This window comes from Cryptomeria japonica, chromosome 4, assembly GCF_030272615.1.
Source record: "Cryptomeria japonica chromosome 4, Sugi_1.0, whole genome shotgun sequence".
Taxonomy (NCBI): domain Eukaryota; kingdom Viridiplantae; phylum Streptophyta; class Pinopsida; order Cupressales; family Cupressaceae; genus Cryptomeria; species Cryptomeria japonica.
In genome coordinates this window covers 515,952,035-515,969,073 of record NC_081408.1, presented here as the reverse complement: position 1 = coordinate 515,969,073, position 17,039 = coordinate 515,952,035, and the positions used below count along the sequence as shown (strand labels likewise).

The following is a 17,039-nucleotide window of genomic DNA, read 5'->3' as shown; positions in this document are numbered from 1 at the left end:
CAAAATAATTGCTTGAGTTTTCAACAATTCATAAAGATTAGATATGATCGCTTTTGAATTCAATAATGTTTTCTAATTGATGTTTTGAATCACACTACTCTTTACGATAATGAATCACAAATATAGAAATATATTCACTTACAAGACCAGTAAAGGAAATATTTTCACGTAATGGCACGACTTCAAGATGTGGTTGCTTGCTTGCTATTATTGCTCGATATTTATTAAATTGATGGTAAGCTTGATTCAAACATTTAATGTTACGTTCCATTCTATATAAAAATACAAATAAGAGTTGAATTTAAAACCAAATTCTTAGAATGATATATATCATCAGCTAGTTCACACAAAAATGTTAGATGATATATCAATTTTGTATTGTTATATATCAAAGAATTAGATAAATGTCGGCATCTCCAATTGTTTGCTGAAACACATTTTTTCTCCCTCTCCATCTAAATTTCTCTTCTCCCTTTAATGAGATGTCAAACACATTATTTTCAGTTACATTCAATCAGATTCTCTCGCCATCTAAATATACAGTCTGGAGTAGAGTAGAGTCATAGGTGGCAGGGTGGGCAGCTCTACTTTCACACTGTTAACATACAAGATTATGCACAACATAAGAAAGATAAACACTGATTTCTTTTGGATATCTCTCAAATAACTATTCTTAAATATCATCTAGTTCTTTAGAATTTTTCCCACACAACCAATCTTCATTATCGCATAACCGATTTAACAATGACAAGTTAATTTTTACCAATAAAACAGTGACAAATATTTATCCACACAAGCAATCTTCATTATCACATAACCGATTCAACAATAACAAATTAATTTTCACCAATAAAACGGTGACAAATATTTATCACACTTTCAAATAAATGACATTGAACTGAATAATATGGATGATATTTAAATAGAGTACTCTCAAATATTGAATGAGCACACATTATATTTGAAGTTTGCCCATTTGGCCGAGCATAGCCCAGAAGCTGAAATGGCTGTAGTATTGAGCCCTCCTAACACACCCTTTGATGCCCAAGTAATTGTGGAGGAAACCATGACTGTTTATCCTGCACACCCAACCGAGAGGAGGACCGTATTTCTGTCCAATATAGATCAGCATGTAGTGTTCACTATGGAGACCGTTCATTTCTTTGCGCCAAATCCTGCAATAAATTCATCTGAAGCTACTCAGATGATAAGAGACGCCCTGAGTAAGCTTTTGGTGACCTATGATTTCATTGCAGGAAGACTTGAGTTCGATTCCCATGAAAGACGCCTTCAAATCGACTGTTGTGGAGCAGGGGCTCTGTTCGCCTCTGCCTCCACCAACATATCACTCTCTGAGCTCCATGATATCGCCTATCCCAATCCCTTTTTCAAGAACCTGGTTCTACAGCAATGTCATCAGATCCCTAATCTCCAGGACTTGCCACTCTGCTTTTTACAGGTTTGATTTTCACTGGTCATTTTGTGCTGTTTTTCAAGCTATAAATAGGTGCGTTCTGCTATCTTAATATTTTGATATGTAAATGGTTATCAAATCTGTAAAAAAGAAAGAGGTTTTGTTAATATGTTCACGTCATTATATTAGATTATAGTTTATGATTCGTTTTGTTCTTCTTTTCAGTTATATATGTGGACACCTTAACATTTGGTTCTATGCTTAGCAGCTTTACTTAGATACCTGAGAGATCTCAATATCTTTATATGTAAATGGCTATCAAATTTAAAATAAAAAGAAGAGTTTCCATAATATGATTGTGTCATTACATTATATTGTAGTTTATGATTCGTTTTGTTATCTTTTTTAGTTAGCTTTGTTTAGATATTTTAAATACATATATCTAAAAGATATAGAGAGATCTCAATATAAGATTTTGATATCGATTCTCTAAATCGTATTAACTAGGGTTTGTCGTCAAATTTAAGATTAAAAAAAGAGATTTTGTGAACATGATCACATCATTATAGTAGATTATGTTAGAATAAATCAAACTGAATTTTACACTTATTACCTATGTGTCAATAGAGTTTGAATAGGAATCAATAAAGAATTGGAGAGTTGTCCAGCAATAAGTTCTATAGTTTGTTGTCAATCTTCAGTACTTAGTTGTATATCTGTTTAGTAGATTTCTAGGGAAGCAATTTGTATTCACTGCTTTTTAAATATATATCATTTGATCAATAAAACGCATCATCAAATTCCTTTGTTTCGTCTATTTTTATTCTCTGCATTATTTTATTTTAATTTGGTATCGGATCCTTCATTGGAGGTCCCATTGCTGTATTTTTTTTGGTATAATCTTTCTTAGCTGCTGCAATTAGAATGGCATAAGATTGATAGACTCCGAGGTGCTTTGTATCGTTGTGTTTGTTCTGCTAAGGAGAAGAAGTTGTTGCTAATGTGTGAGGGCGTAAATCTGCTACTGCTATAAATCATGCTAAGTGCAACATTCAAAGGTATTTTGTTGTCTTTCATCATGGAAGTATTTGAAAATGGAGGCACTTTTAGAAAAATATAATGGTCTTAATTTTCACACATGGTAGGTGAAAATGCAAATGCAATTGATCAACAAAAGTTTATGGGGTATAGTTCATGGTACTGAAGTAGTATTTATAGCTGCTAAAAATAAAATTGATTGGGAAAATAGAGATGGGAAGATAGATGAGAAAGCTAAGTCTATTATTGATCTTGTTTAATCAGAATTACATCATGTTGATTTAGAAAAGATCATCTAAAGAAATATGGGATGAATTCAATAAGTTGTTTGGAGCAAAAGCAACAAATGCAAAGTTCTCTATGAAGCTGCAGTTATTTAGATTCAATATGTTTGATAATATTACTATATCTAACCACATAAGCAATCTGAGATCTCTCATTAAATAGCTAGCATAAGTTGGTGTTGTGGTTGACAAAGAAGATGATAAAGCTCTTTTGTTGAATAGTTTTCCTTCAAAATATAACAATGTATATCTACTCTCGGTCAGATTTTAGTGCTCTTAGCTGAAGAAAAGAGTGCAGTTAAAGGAGATTCAGGAGAAGATGCTCCACCCGAACTTGCATTATACTCAAAGAAAAAGATGGGAAAGAGAATGTTAGGTAAGAATGAGATTGGATGTTAGGTAAGAATGAGATTGAATGTTACTAGTGCAAGAAATTAGGTCATACTGTAATTAATTGTAAAATTCATGCAAATGACATTCTCAAAGGTAAAGTTAAAGAATCCACAAATATAGCTATTGTTGGGGAACCACTAGATGTTGTTAGTGATGATGACACCATTGAAGATGAAAAACTTGTATTGTTTTGAAGAGGCCAATGCTTTGAAGATAGGAAAGGATGTAGTAGAGGCTAGATGGATGCTCAATAGTCTGAGGTGCTAACGGGTCGGAGAAACTATACCTCATTAGGGTTATGAAACATACATGTAAGGATTGGTGTGCAATAGTTCGGGAGAAATCAGAAGATCTGAAAGTTCAACATCATATCTTTACGAGAGTGATGAGACACTTCATGTGCAAATGGTGTCCAATGATATTGGGAACTTGGATGATAGTTGCATGACTATACTAGCAATTGGGAGCAACTTGAAGAAGTCTTACTGGTCTATGAACTATCTTCAAAGAATAGCTTCTATATAATGTATTGTTTTGTGTTATATTGCTAGCCAATTTAATTTCTAGTTTGTATTATGTAGATATGTTAGAAGTCCATCAAAATTTAGTTATTCCTTAAGGGGGGGTGTTTAAATAAATCAAATTGAATTTACTCATATTGCTCATGTATCAATAGAGTTTGAGTAGAAATCAATAAAGAATTGGAGAGTTGTCCAACAGTTCTAGTTTGTTGTCAATCTTCAACAGTTTGTTGTCAGTCTGTTTAGTAGATTTGTAAGGAAGTAGTTTGTATTCATCGTCGTTTAAATATGTATCATTTGATCAGTAATATGCATCATCAAATTCCTCTATTTCAATTTATTTTAATTAATTAGAGCTTGTGATTCATTTTGTTCTCTTTTTCAGTTTTATATATGTGGGCTCCTCCTCTCCCCTCAGTTCTATGTTTAGAGACTTTGCTTAGAAATCTTAAATATGTAAATGACTATAAAATTTCAAATAAAAGGAATAGTTTTTATTAATATATTCACATCATTACACTCCATGTAGAATGCTTCTCGATATTAATAAAGCAAATCAAAACAAAAAAAATTGTTAACATGTTCACGCCATTCACGTCATTTTCATTCAACTCCAATTGTAAAAGGTGTCTTGAAATTAATTATTTATATATTTGATTTGTAAATAGAATGTATTTGTACAAACAGGTGACTCGGTTTAAGTGTGGAGGCTTCTCAATTGGATTGGGAACGAATCACACAGTGATGGATGGGATGGGCACAGTGACCTTCATGAAAAACCTTGCTTCCCTCGCTTCAACAAACACCTTGGCCATCATCCCCTACACTGACAGAAGCCCATTAAAAGCTCGCTCTCCTCCATTGATTGAATATCAACATCCTGAACTTGTAGGAATCCATGATCATCAAAGCTCAGCACTTTTCACAAAGGTCACAGAATCCCACACTGTACCATCCCATAATATCAAATCAATTGACCGCATTTTCAAGCTCTTCCGACTCTCTGCCGACTTTGTGATGAGTTTGAAGAAAGGAGCAATGGCAGACGGGCGAGTGGCAAAGTGCACCAGTTTCGAGGCGGTGACTGCACATATATGGAAATGTCGAACAGAGGCGGTGGAAATGAAGGAAAAGGAGGAATCTTGTGTGTTGTTTGCAGTGAATGTGAGGGGACGAATGAATCCTCCGCTTCCAAGTGAATTTGTGGGAAACGCTGTATATCCTGCCTATGCGACTGCAAATGCTGCGGAGATGAAGAAGAATTCGCTGTCGTTGTGCGTGGAGAAGGTGAAAGAGGGCATGGGCAGAGTAAGCGATGAATATGTTCATTCGGGCATAGACTGGGGGGAAGAAAATAAGAAGGGCGGGACTCGAACTGAGGGAGGCATCTTTGTGTCGTCATGGTGGAAGCTTGGATTTGAGGACGTGGAATACCCGTGGGGGAAACCTCTGTATTACGGCCCTATTCTCCATGAATTGCAGAATTTTGTTCTGCTGCTTCCCAATAATGTTGATAGAAATGGTGTTCATGTCTTCCTAGCTCTGCCACCGCACCAAATGCCCAAGTTTGAACAGCTCTTTCTCACTCCTGAACACTGATGGAGAATTAGCCCAACGAACAATACTCTATAGTAATTATATGCATTGCACGATATAGCTATAGCTACCTATGAACTTTTGGTCAAGTAATATTTTTCTTGAGTTGTCAGATCGAAACTCAAATGTTAAAAGATGAAAGAAAGCTGCAGCATTTTCATCTTCGCTTCTTGTCGATGCTTTTTATTTTTATTTTGTGCCATGGCTCCATCATTCTCATTCTATGACTGCACAGAAAGCTGTAACATTTCATCTTTTGCTTCTTATCCATCTTTTTCATTTACATGCTCCATCATTTCCATTCTCTAATATTTTGTGCATGAAGAACCTAATGTATGAAAGAAGAAGGAAAAGTTTGATGCCAACAATATGTACAGAATATGTTATTAATATATTAATATAGTTAAAAAGAAAGAAAGACGGATTTTTTAATAATCCACAATTTCAGATGGTCTGTATATGAGTGTATAGGTGGCTTATAATAATATGGGACTACCCCATACTCTTTGTGTAAGGCATCTAACTGTGCTACAATTGAGGCATACATAACCTTACCCCCTATGGGATTTTAAGTTGTGACTTCTCTTTTAAGAGAACAAATTCTCCATTGCTAGGCCAAATCAAGCTATGTAGCCAACTTCAAGAGCACAAGGATATCTTAGATCAAGCGATGTGTTACATTTGAGTTTAAAAATTTGTGTGTGTATTGATATTTCATATTTTGTTTTTTTGTCTATATTTGCAAAAGATAGAATCCCATTTTAGAGTCATTAACTTAATATTTTAGTAGATTTTTTCTCGCATGACGATATAAGTGTCCCACTTTTATCTTGACTTGTTTGGACAAGTGTAAGAGCATCTTGACTAGTCCTTATGTAGGTTGCATATTACAAACTCTTTTGACATGGAAGGGGGAGTTTAGATTAGAATTTTGAATAGCTTTATGATAGCATTGGAAACTTGCCATGAAGAACCTTATGTGTGGAAGAATCTATTATAGAGAAGTTTTCCTTGGACACAACACACAAAATATTAGCTTTAAATGCCTTTGGAGTTATATGACATAAGATCAGCAGATTCATTCATGATAATTCATCAACACCAATACCAGAGACATTGTATTACATTAACTTTATTTATTCAATCCCTAACCTTTTTTGAGAGTCTAATCTTGTAGTGTAAAAATTTATTTTCTAGTTTAGAAGAATTTTGTTCTTCAAATTTAGGTGATCATATTTTCTATTTTCTAATAGGTGAAGCCCACTTCTCCGTGATGAAAACATAAACATATAAGACCCATCTTCTTGGCATTGCCTAAATCTTTATCCTTAATTTATTTCTCTAAAGTGAATTAAAGTATAATTTAAATGTAAAACATAAAGGTCCAATAAAATTGTACCTCTTCATAGAGAGCAAGGTTTTCCTTATGATTAATAGGGAGTTATACTAGAGTAGGTAAGCTTAAAGCTTTTGCTAACAAGATATTACAATGTACAAAGACTCTCACTCATCAACACCTTAGTTTTATATATATATATATATATATATATATATATATATATATATATATATATAGAGAGAGAGAGAGAGAGAGAGAGAGAGAGAGAGAGAGAGAGAGAGAGAGAGAGAGAGAGAGAGAGAGAGAGAGAGAGAGAGAGAGAGAGAATAAGCATTCAAAACCACAGGTTTAATGTTTAAATACAAATACCAATCTACATCACACAAATGTCCACATATAGAAAACATTTTCTTGAAATATAGTTAAAAGCAAGGACTTGTTTTTGAAGTTATTAAAGAAAAAATAGTGGTTGAAGAAGTACAATCTATCTACTTTATTCTTATAATGATTTCTTTGTTGTTTTTATGTTATATTGTCATGAATTACCTAGATTAATTGGTGATGACTAGTTGATAGATAAATTATATAGCTCATCCCTTGCATTATTACTCTCAAACTACCTCAAATGGATGAATATGTAGGTATGGATATGAGAAAAGGAATTTTTTTTCAAGATAAGAAAGACACATTTTTTTTTAATATTAATAAACATTGGTTGAAGGTACCTTAGAAAGGAAAATACCATATTCCAAAGAATTTAAAAAGGCCTCAAACAAGATAATGGAAAATAATGAAATGAATTATTTTGAATATTCAATGTGTCAATCCACTATAGTCATTGGTTATGGATCACACTAGATCAATTGGGAAAAAGACAATAAGTGATGATTTTCATGATAAATTGGTGAATTTTTAAATGGTGCAACATTTTTACATGTCTTTATATCTTTCTTATGTAATTGCAAGAATGAAGCTAAGTCATCTACCATAGTAGTAAGGGGCCTATGATAATGTAGTGTAAATTTGTGATTTCCACCATAACTCTAATTTGAAATCAGCAATAAGAACTTTAGGTGGGTTAATCATGCTTTCGCCATGTTAACTATAAGGGAACTAGATAAAAATATTGGACTTACGACTTCTCCTAAGGTTGTGAACTTGATCACTCAATTTTATAATTATTATATTCAATTTTTAAGATTCTCATTTACCAAGATATATGGTTTTGATTATTATCCTTACAAGCTAACTCACTATGTAAGTGATCACCTCACTCTCATTGAATTATGTAAGCATATGAGGTCAATTAACAAAAAGTGTATAAAAAAGGAAGAAAGTAGGATGCCCCTTCCCCTTGAATCTGAGTTATTAGACTTGTCAATCAATATCTTCAAATGTTCAAAACATTGAGAGATATCTTACAAGGCAACTTTTCACTTCTATAGGATAACATTCCCCTTCAATAGCAAGACTTGTGTCAAAGATCACTTGCATTTTGGACTAGAGGACTCAAGATACATGCATTTACCATATTTAGAAGACAATTAGGAATATTATAAAGATGATTTTGAAGTTAGAAAATGAGACTAGATGAAGCAAACAATTGAAAAAATCATTATTTAATATAAAATGGGATATAGCTGATGTTGAAGATGTTGGCTAAGATATATTAGATTCATTCTATACTTCTACCATCCAATTGTAGCCACTTACCTAGTATAGATTCATTCTAGATACTGAATGACTACACAAATATACAAAACTTAAAGATTTTCTAAAATCAATATATGAGAATTCTCTCAAGAACCAATTTTTTTTCATCCTCTAATTCTATAAATCAATGGGCTTTTGTACATCGATTGCAAACTCTTATGGTTTTTCATCCACAAAAGAAAACTTTATATATATATATATATATATATATATATATCAAACCCTCTTTTGGGAGGGAAAATAAATTCAAATTTTCTAACTCAACCTACTCAAAAATGACGAGCCAAAAATAGTGAGTTGATCATTACGAAAAATGTTTTTTCTTAAAGAAAAAGGGTGTCAAATGATCTTAGATATTTCCCGTACCCCCTACCTAATATTATTAAATTTAATATTTAATTATCTCAAAAGATGTGAGTAATCAAATAAATATTAAATATATTATTTTGTTATGATCTTTTGTATTAACCCATGGGAAATAAGATGGGTTAATGAATAATTCTTGAACTTACTATTTTTGAAAAGGGTATTTGACAAGTCCTCCATCCCCAAGATTGTTTTTTTTTCTCACGAAATGTTGAACCTATATGCCAATGTTGTTTTAAAGTAGTCTACCAATCAAATAAATTTTGGGATTCCAAATTTTTGTGTCATCGTAAGCACAAAATGCCTCAAGTGGAATCATACCAATGAATTTGAGGCATATAGAATTGTAGAAACAATGTTCAAAGTAAAATTATCTAACCCATTTTCCACAAACTAGAGGAATCCAAAGATAAAATATATAGAGATACTTTCCCTAATGTGCTTCTTGATGTCCTCATTAAGTTACATTTGAAGAATCCACTCTATTCTCTACTTATATATTTTGTGTTGCTCTAGATGGACCATCAAAAAAGTATCATGAGTTGCCTTCAAATATCTCCTCTTTACCTTAGGCTCAATAACAATTACACCATATCCATGTGAAAGATGAGCACATTATCATCCCTGTAACTATCATCCTAAAACTTATAACCAAAAACCATCATGGAAACTTCTATGTCCATCACCCATATCTGTATGTTCTCCTCTGTTGAAGCTTCCTACTTTGAATCTCCTCCAAATCAGAGTTATGATTGCTAGAGTATTTGAAACTAATCATGTGATGACATTCTTCTAACCTCATTATGTAAGGAAACCACCTCCAAGTGTGACAATCTATAGTTGTAAAAAATAGAAGTGATCAAAATCAACAATATACCAATGATGTAATAATTGCAAAAATGGCCAACCTAAGTAGCAATCATCAATTTGGTCCTTGTAAAATGGGAAAAAATATTTAAGGACTAAAAATTATCCATGTGTAGTTACAAAATATAAATTTTTGTTTCTCATGTTTATAATTTACATTAGAACATAAGGTACAATACTCATGAATATGCTCATATCAGCCCATATGCAAGTGTGCAAGATTACAATTATTCATTAAAAGTTGGTAAATATTATAATAATAAATAGAAATGATATAAAATTGTAGTAAACTAACAACATGGGCCATAAGAAAGCTTGAATTAACCATACAATGATAGTGAATCCCTCCACAAATATTTGCACACTAATGAAACTCTTTCCTATTAAGAGAGATAATTCATGCAAAAGAGCATTGTAAAACTTTCTCTCTCTATCCTACATAAAATTATTGTACAAATCATGAATTTTGATCACCTCTTTGAAGAACATCTTGATTTCATCAAAATAAATATATAAAATAAATTTGCATAACTCACATCATTATATGTGCAATCTTTTAAAAAATCCATAATGCAATTCATGATTAAACCTTTCCATCTTTGTCTTGGATAAATCAATAAAGGAAACAAACTCTTTTTAATCTCCTCTTTGAAGTGTTAATAAATGATGTCTTCTTTTTAATGATTGTAAAATCTCATGTACCTATAGAGTTTGGATTCCTTACCATAAGTTGCTGACCTGAACACTTTATCAAGTTAAAAACCAACATTAATATCCAGTATGGTACCCTTTTCATATGCATTCTTCTTGATAAGGCTATCTTGGAACTCCTTATAAACTAGTAATATAGAAAATGATATGACCAAAAACTCAATGCAACTCATGAAGATTCTAAAATATGCCATGTGCACATGTTCCTTGCAAACACCAATTTGATGGTAACTTGGTTCTAGAAATGCCATCCCATGCTTAGTCATAAAATCCACAACAAGATTATATATATAATTCTTAAGTATCATTTTCCCATAATAAGCAACTTGTTGTGTTTATCTCTATTTGTCAACTACTTGAAATATTATCTTCAATTATGGGCTTAGCTCCAAGGAATGGTCTATGAATTGTGAGTATTGATCCTTAACAATATGCTTATTAGATTGTACAACAAACCATATATGATTCCTTACCAAATTCCTTTCAATCAAAATGCATGTCATGAGGACTTCTATTGCACTTTCTATTTCCACAACCTAAGCCAAAATCTTTCTAGGACATGCATAAGATTAATTCAAGAATGAAGAACAAATTTGAGCTACCCTTCTTGACTCGAGTTTTTATGTGTGACTCTTTGGTCAAGTTTTGGTGACTTCCTTCATTTAGTTGTATAGTATGGTGTTGTCATATAAGTGCACTTGGTGAACCCTTCTTTCAACCAAATCAATTATCCTATCACCAAGAAAACACCTTGATCGTATCTATTGACATCATATGAGATATCTTCAAGAGATGTCTAATTTGAGATTTCAAATGTCTTGGTTTGGGTTTCATTTTTGAACTCACATTAGGTTTCTATGGTTAAATTTGGGCTAACTCCTAGAATTTGCATGATACATATTTCTTATATTGCTTCTTCTAAATACACACATAAATTAATTGAGTTGTATATTACTATAATTTCATGAGTGACAATCATTATAAGTTTTCTAAGAATGTATGCAACCTGAAAAGGATTGCATACTCATTAAATTGAAATTTGAATTTTAAATGTTTAGAGTGGACAACACTTCATCCACAAAGATCAAGTATTGAACTTCAATGATGATAATAAATTGAATAATTAATATTTTATCAATGAAAGTAAAAATAGATAATCCTCTAAGGAAAATATATAACCATAGAAATTATTAGATCATGTGTTATTTCATATATATTTATTCATTGAACTTATCAACCTAAGCATCTAAGTTTAAAATAATCTAATTTATAGTAGGAAATAGTTTAATTAACAATCTATTAGGAAGGTTGTTACAATCATATCTCACGATGTTTGATAACATTCATATTGTGATGATGAAGTTGGAGATAAATTTTTGAGACTAGTCAAATTGACAAAAGGGCCAAGGGTTTGATTTGGGTGGGGACACTAGACTTTGGTGAGATTGACTTCTTTCTTCACAAGATCTTAAAAGGCTTGGTTAGCTTGTTTCTTTATGGCAATTGAACAATACAAGAAAAGGAATATTTTTTTCAAGATAAGAAAGACACATTTTTTTCTAATATTAATAAACATTGGTTGAAGGTACCTTAGAAAGGAGAATACCATATTCCAAAGAATTTAAAAAGGCCTCAAACAAGATAATGGAAAATAAGGAAATGAATTATTTTGAATATTCAGTGTGTCAATCCACTATAGTCATTGGTTATGGATCACACTAGATCAATTGGGAAAAACATAATAAGTGATGATTTTCATAATAAATTGGTGAGTTTCTAAATAGTGCAACATTTTTACATGTCTTTATATCTTTCTTATGTAATTGCAAGAATGAAGCTAAGTCATCTACCATAGTAGTAAGGGGACTATGATAACGTAGTGTAAATTTATGGTTTTCACCATAACTCTAATGTGAAATCAGCAATAAGAACTTCATGTGGGTTAATAATGCTTTCACCATGTTAACTATAAGAGAACTAAATAAAAATATTCGACTTACGACTTTTCCTAAAGTTGTGAACTTGATCACTCAATTTTGCAATTATTATATTCAATTTTTAAGATTCACATTTACCAAGATATATGGTTTTGATTATTATCCTTACAAGCTAACTCACTATGTAAGTGATCACCTCACTCTCATTGAAGTATGTAGGCATATGAGGTCAATTAACATAAAGTGTATAAAAAAGGAAGAAAGTAGGATACCCCTTCCCCTTGAATCTGAGTTATTAGACTTGTCAATCAATATCTTCAAATGTTCAAAATATTGAGAGATATCTTACAAGGCCACTTTTCACTTCTATAAGATAATATTCCCCTTCAATAGAAAGACTTGTGTCAAAGATCACTTGCATCTTGGACTAGAGGATACATGCATTTACCATATTTAGAAGACGATTAGGAATATTATAAAGATGCTTTTGAAGTTAGAAGATGAGACTAGATGAAGCAAACAATTGAAAAAATCATTCTTTAATATAAAATGGGATATAGCTGATGTTGAAGATGTTGGCTAAGATATATTAGATTCATTCTATACTTCTACCATCCAAATGTAGTCACTTACCTAGTATAGATTCATTCTAGATACTGAATGACTACACAAATATACAAATCGTAAATTTTTTCTAAAATCAATATATGAGAATTCCCTCAAGAACCAATTTTTTTTCATCCTCTAATTCTATAAATCAATGGGATTTTGTACATTGATTGCAAACTCTTATGGTTTTTCATCCACAAAAGAAAACTTAATGTATATTAATTCCACAACCTAAGCCAAAATCTTTCTAGGACATGCATAAGATTAATTCAAGAATGAAGAACAACTTTGAGCTACCCTTCTTGAGTTGAGTTTTTTATGTGTGACTCTTTGGTCAAGTTTTGGTGACTTCCTTCATTTAGTTGTATAGTATGATGTTGTCATATAAGTGCACTTAGTGAACCCTTCTTTCAACCAAATCAATTAGCCTATCACCAAGAAAACACCTTGATCGTATCTATTGACATCATATGAGATCTCTTCAAGAGATGTCTAATTTGAGATTTCAAATGTCTTGGTTTGGGTTTTATTTTTGATCTCACATTAGGTTTCTATGGTTTAATTTGGGCTGACTCCTAGAATTTGCATGATACATATTTCTTATATTGCTTCTTCTAAATACACACATAAATCAATTGAGTTGTATATTACTATTATTTCATGAGTGACAATCATTATAAGTTTTCTAAGAATGTACGTAACCTAAAAAGGATTGCATACTCATTAAATTGAAATTTGAATTTCAAATGTTTAGAGTGGACAACACTTCATCCACAAAGATCAAGTATTGAACTTCAATGATCATAAAAAATTGAATAATTAATATTTTATCAATGAAAGTAAAAATAGATAATCCTCTAAGGAAAATATATAACCATGGAAATTATTATATCATGTGTTATTTCATATATATTTATTCATTGAACTTATCAACCTAAGCATCTAAGTTTAAAATAATCTAATTTATGGTAGGAAAATAGTTTAATTAACGACCTATTAGGAAGGTTGTTACAATCGTATCTCACGATGTTTGATAACATTCATATTGTGATGATGAAGTTGGCGATAAATTTTTTAGACTAGCCAAATTGACAAAAGTGCCAAGGGTTTGACTTGGGTGGGGACACTAGACTTTGGTGAGATTGACTCCTTTCTTCACAAGATCTTAAAAGGCTTGGTTAGGGTGTTTCTTTATGGTAATTGAACAATACAAGGAAGTTGTAGTAAGAGTAGAATTGTCATACAAAGAAAATTTAATTATATATTTTATAATCAAATATTATAATGTAAATAATACTTTTTAAAAAAATTATTTTGAGATCTTTATCATCTTTTATATCATTTTTTCATATAAAAAAATTGAATTAACCTCGCCCATTTTAGAGTCCACTATAGAACCATCATTAAATCTTCACTATTCACATTCCTATTCAAACATTTATAAATTCAACAAATCCTTCTATTAATAAAATTGGCATACATTTTATTCTTTTAACTCTCTTTTAATTCAATTAGAAATATAATTTGACTTTGAATAAAAATGGTTTACTACTATTTTAATCTCTTTACATCTTTTTCCGAAATCTTAGATCCATGGCTCTCTATCTCCTCCTTATTTCTTTAAATTCTTTATGAACGTTGAACCGACAGAAGTAATCTTAGATATATGACTCTTTATCGCCTCCTCCATATGACCGTTTCTTACCGTTTCTTTAAATTCTTTATGAACGTTCAACCCACAGAGCTAATCTGCACCACACAATGCTCTTCAAATATGGCGAACATTTTCTTTTAAGTGGGTCTCTCTCTCCAGGTTATAAACTCCAAACCCATCTGCTATTCTGGCTGAACTCTACACAATAATAGGAGGTATTCTACCATTCAATTCATATGAAAATGGCTTCCATTCCAAAGACATTTTCTTCTTCTTCCTCACATTGCTGCAAGCTATGCCAAAACAGATTTCTGGCCCAAGATACAAATGATCGCCTCTATTGCTCCATAGAATGCTACCATCTTGGCGATGAAATACAATCTTTCTGGGACCAAAATAATCTTCATATGAAAACACCCAACTGCCCTAACTTCTGTGATTGCAAGGCCCTGTTCTGGAAATTCATTCAAAAGAAGTTTTGTAATGGTCAATTAAAAGATAATGCATTGAGAATCAAGAAACCCATCAAGGATTTTTTCAACTGGTATATTTTAATGGCAGCTGGATTTGATACAGAGTATGTGATTTATGAGTATATTTTTCTGTTTCACTTTTTCTTTGATATTATATGTTTCTGGTATTCTTTATTGATTGATTGAAATTTGCACAGGTCGTATAGCAGCTGTGGCAGTAATTAGTAGAAATGTGAACAGGGATTTTTCTCAGTGCGAGATTTTTGAGAAAAAATAATTCTCAAGATTTGTCTTCAAGATGTATTTCAGTTTTCTCAGGTGCACCACCCATAGAAATCTCCTATTAGGGTTTTTTTTTTTTTCAGTTACAAGCTATTCCAACTTCAATTCAATGGAACAAGATATTATCAGTTGATAAATTATTCAATTGCAATGGTTTACTTATTTGCCAGTTTTCGATAAATTATTAAGTTGGACATGAAATCAATTGCAGTCCAGTGTATTACAATCTTGCTTCAAAATAGAATTAGCGTTTGTGATTAAAGAGTATGTACTTTTTATTTCTTGAATTAGCGTTTGTGATTAAAGATTCTAATTTCGATCTTGATTTTCTTACGATTCTTTAATTTTATTTATTATGATCTTCATCTTCGTTTTAATCTTGATTTTGATCTGAATCTCACTTTTCATGGCCAAAGTCGATAAGGTGTACATACCCTATTAAATTAATGTATATTATAACTAATATAAGCTTTCAATTTTGTAAATATATGCTCATGCACCTTATTTAAAATTATCATCTTTAAATACCTTTGGAGTTACATGGACATAATCTAACCTTATTTGAGAGTCTAATCTTCCAATGAAAAATCATTTTCTAAATTATAGAAGAATATTGTTCAACAAATCTAGGTGATTATATTTTCTAATAGGTGAAACCTAGTCCGTACCAAAAAAAAAATACATATAAGACTTATCGTCTTGGCATTGCCCAATTCTTTATTCAATGAGATATATTTTAAAAAGAATAAGATATAAAAATCCAACGAAATTGTATCTCTTCATAAAGGGGAACTTTTTTCTTACAATATAGTGGGTAAGCTTAAAGTTTTTGATATTGCAATACACAAAGTTTTAGATGTTGTTGATTAGCATGATTATATAGGTCTTTTATGCAGATCTCGGCCATTTTTTATACCATTTAGAAAAATTATTATTAAAAAGTTCATTCTTTCATAATCTCCTCTGAATCTGCACGACAAATGTTGTCCACATATAGTAAATATTTCTTTCAAATTAGTTAAAAGAAAGGACTTGTTTTGGAATTTTATCATCAATGTTGCATCAGTAGATGTTTCGGAATCTTATCAAGGATTGGTTTGACCAATATGTCATATACTAGTTGAAGGAGTGTAGTGTATCTGATTTATTTCCATCTATTTCTTTGTTTGTTTTTTTGTGCTATATTTATATCAATTACCTAGATTAATTTGGCACAACTACAAAAGAAGAAAAGAAAACAGAGACACTTCTTAAAAATAGTATTTGATAATTAATTAATAAATTGTTTCTTGCAAATTTTTGTTTTTAAGTTCTTTTTTTAAATTTTGAGTCACCTTTATGACTTTTTGAGTTAATATTGAACAAATTGTGATGAGTAAGAATTAACAAAAATTTCTATGATTCTTTTCTTTTGTCAAACATTTTGAGATTCCTCCAGCTTAATCAATGTTTTCACGAGTTCATGAACTCCACAAAACCCTGATAAGACTCTCTTTTAAACCTTTGTTGGAATTTTTCTCGGTTCTCAAACTTTTAAGTTTCCAATAAATAATCTTCCTTTCACTTGGTGCAGCTCCGATATTTTAAAACTTCTAAAAGTTTCAACAAATAAGGAATCAAATATTTTTTAAGTTTGTGAACCTTTGAAATCACCAACAAAGTTTTCCTAGAGCTCAAAGCTCCGATCAAAAGTTACAAAGTTGAAAAGAAGTCAATGTCAGTAGGTTTGTGAGTTTGTAAAATCACTAAAACATCAACAAATGGTTTCAATATATTCATAAGCTCTAATAAAGAATCTTTGGAGATTATATGTCAGTGAGCTTGAAATTATCAGAAAAAAAT

General features: G+C 31.3%; 2 protein-coding genes across 2 annotated transcripts; both read left to right on the top strand.

The window, feature by feature from the left end:
* Positions 1-947: 947 nt before the first annotated feature.
* Positions 948-5,411, top strand: LOC131049051 (acyltransferase GLAUCE). The gene is made up of 2 exons (XM_057983053.1): positions 948-1,459; positions 4,338-5,411. Exons 1-2 carry the CDS (start codon positions 1,004-1,006, stop codon positions 5,247-5,249), a joined length of 1,368 nt encoding a protein of 455 aa, XP_057839036.1. The 5' UTR covers positions 948-1,003; the 3' UTR covers positions 5,250-5,411.
* A 9,040-nt stretch (positions 5,412-14,451) lies between these two features.
* On the top strand, positions 14,452-15,400 carry LOC131049075 (uncharacterized). Its single transcript, XM_057983090.2, has 2 exons — positions 14,452-15,019; positions 15,113-15,400. The coding sequence occupies exons 1-2, from the start codon at positions 14,679-14,681 to the stop codon at positions 15,138-15,140; spliced, it is 369 nt and encodes a 122-aa protein (XP_057839073.2). The 5' UTR covers positions 14,452-14,678; the 3' UTR covers positions 15,141-15,400.
* The last annotated feature ends 1,639 nt before the right edge of the window (positions 15,401-17,039 follow it).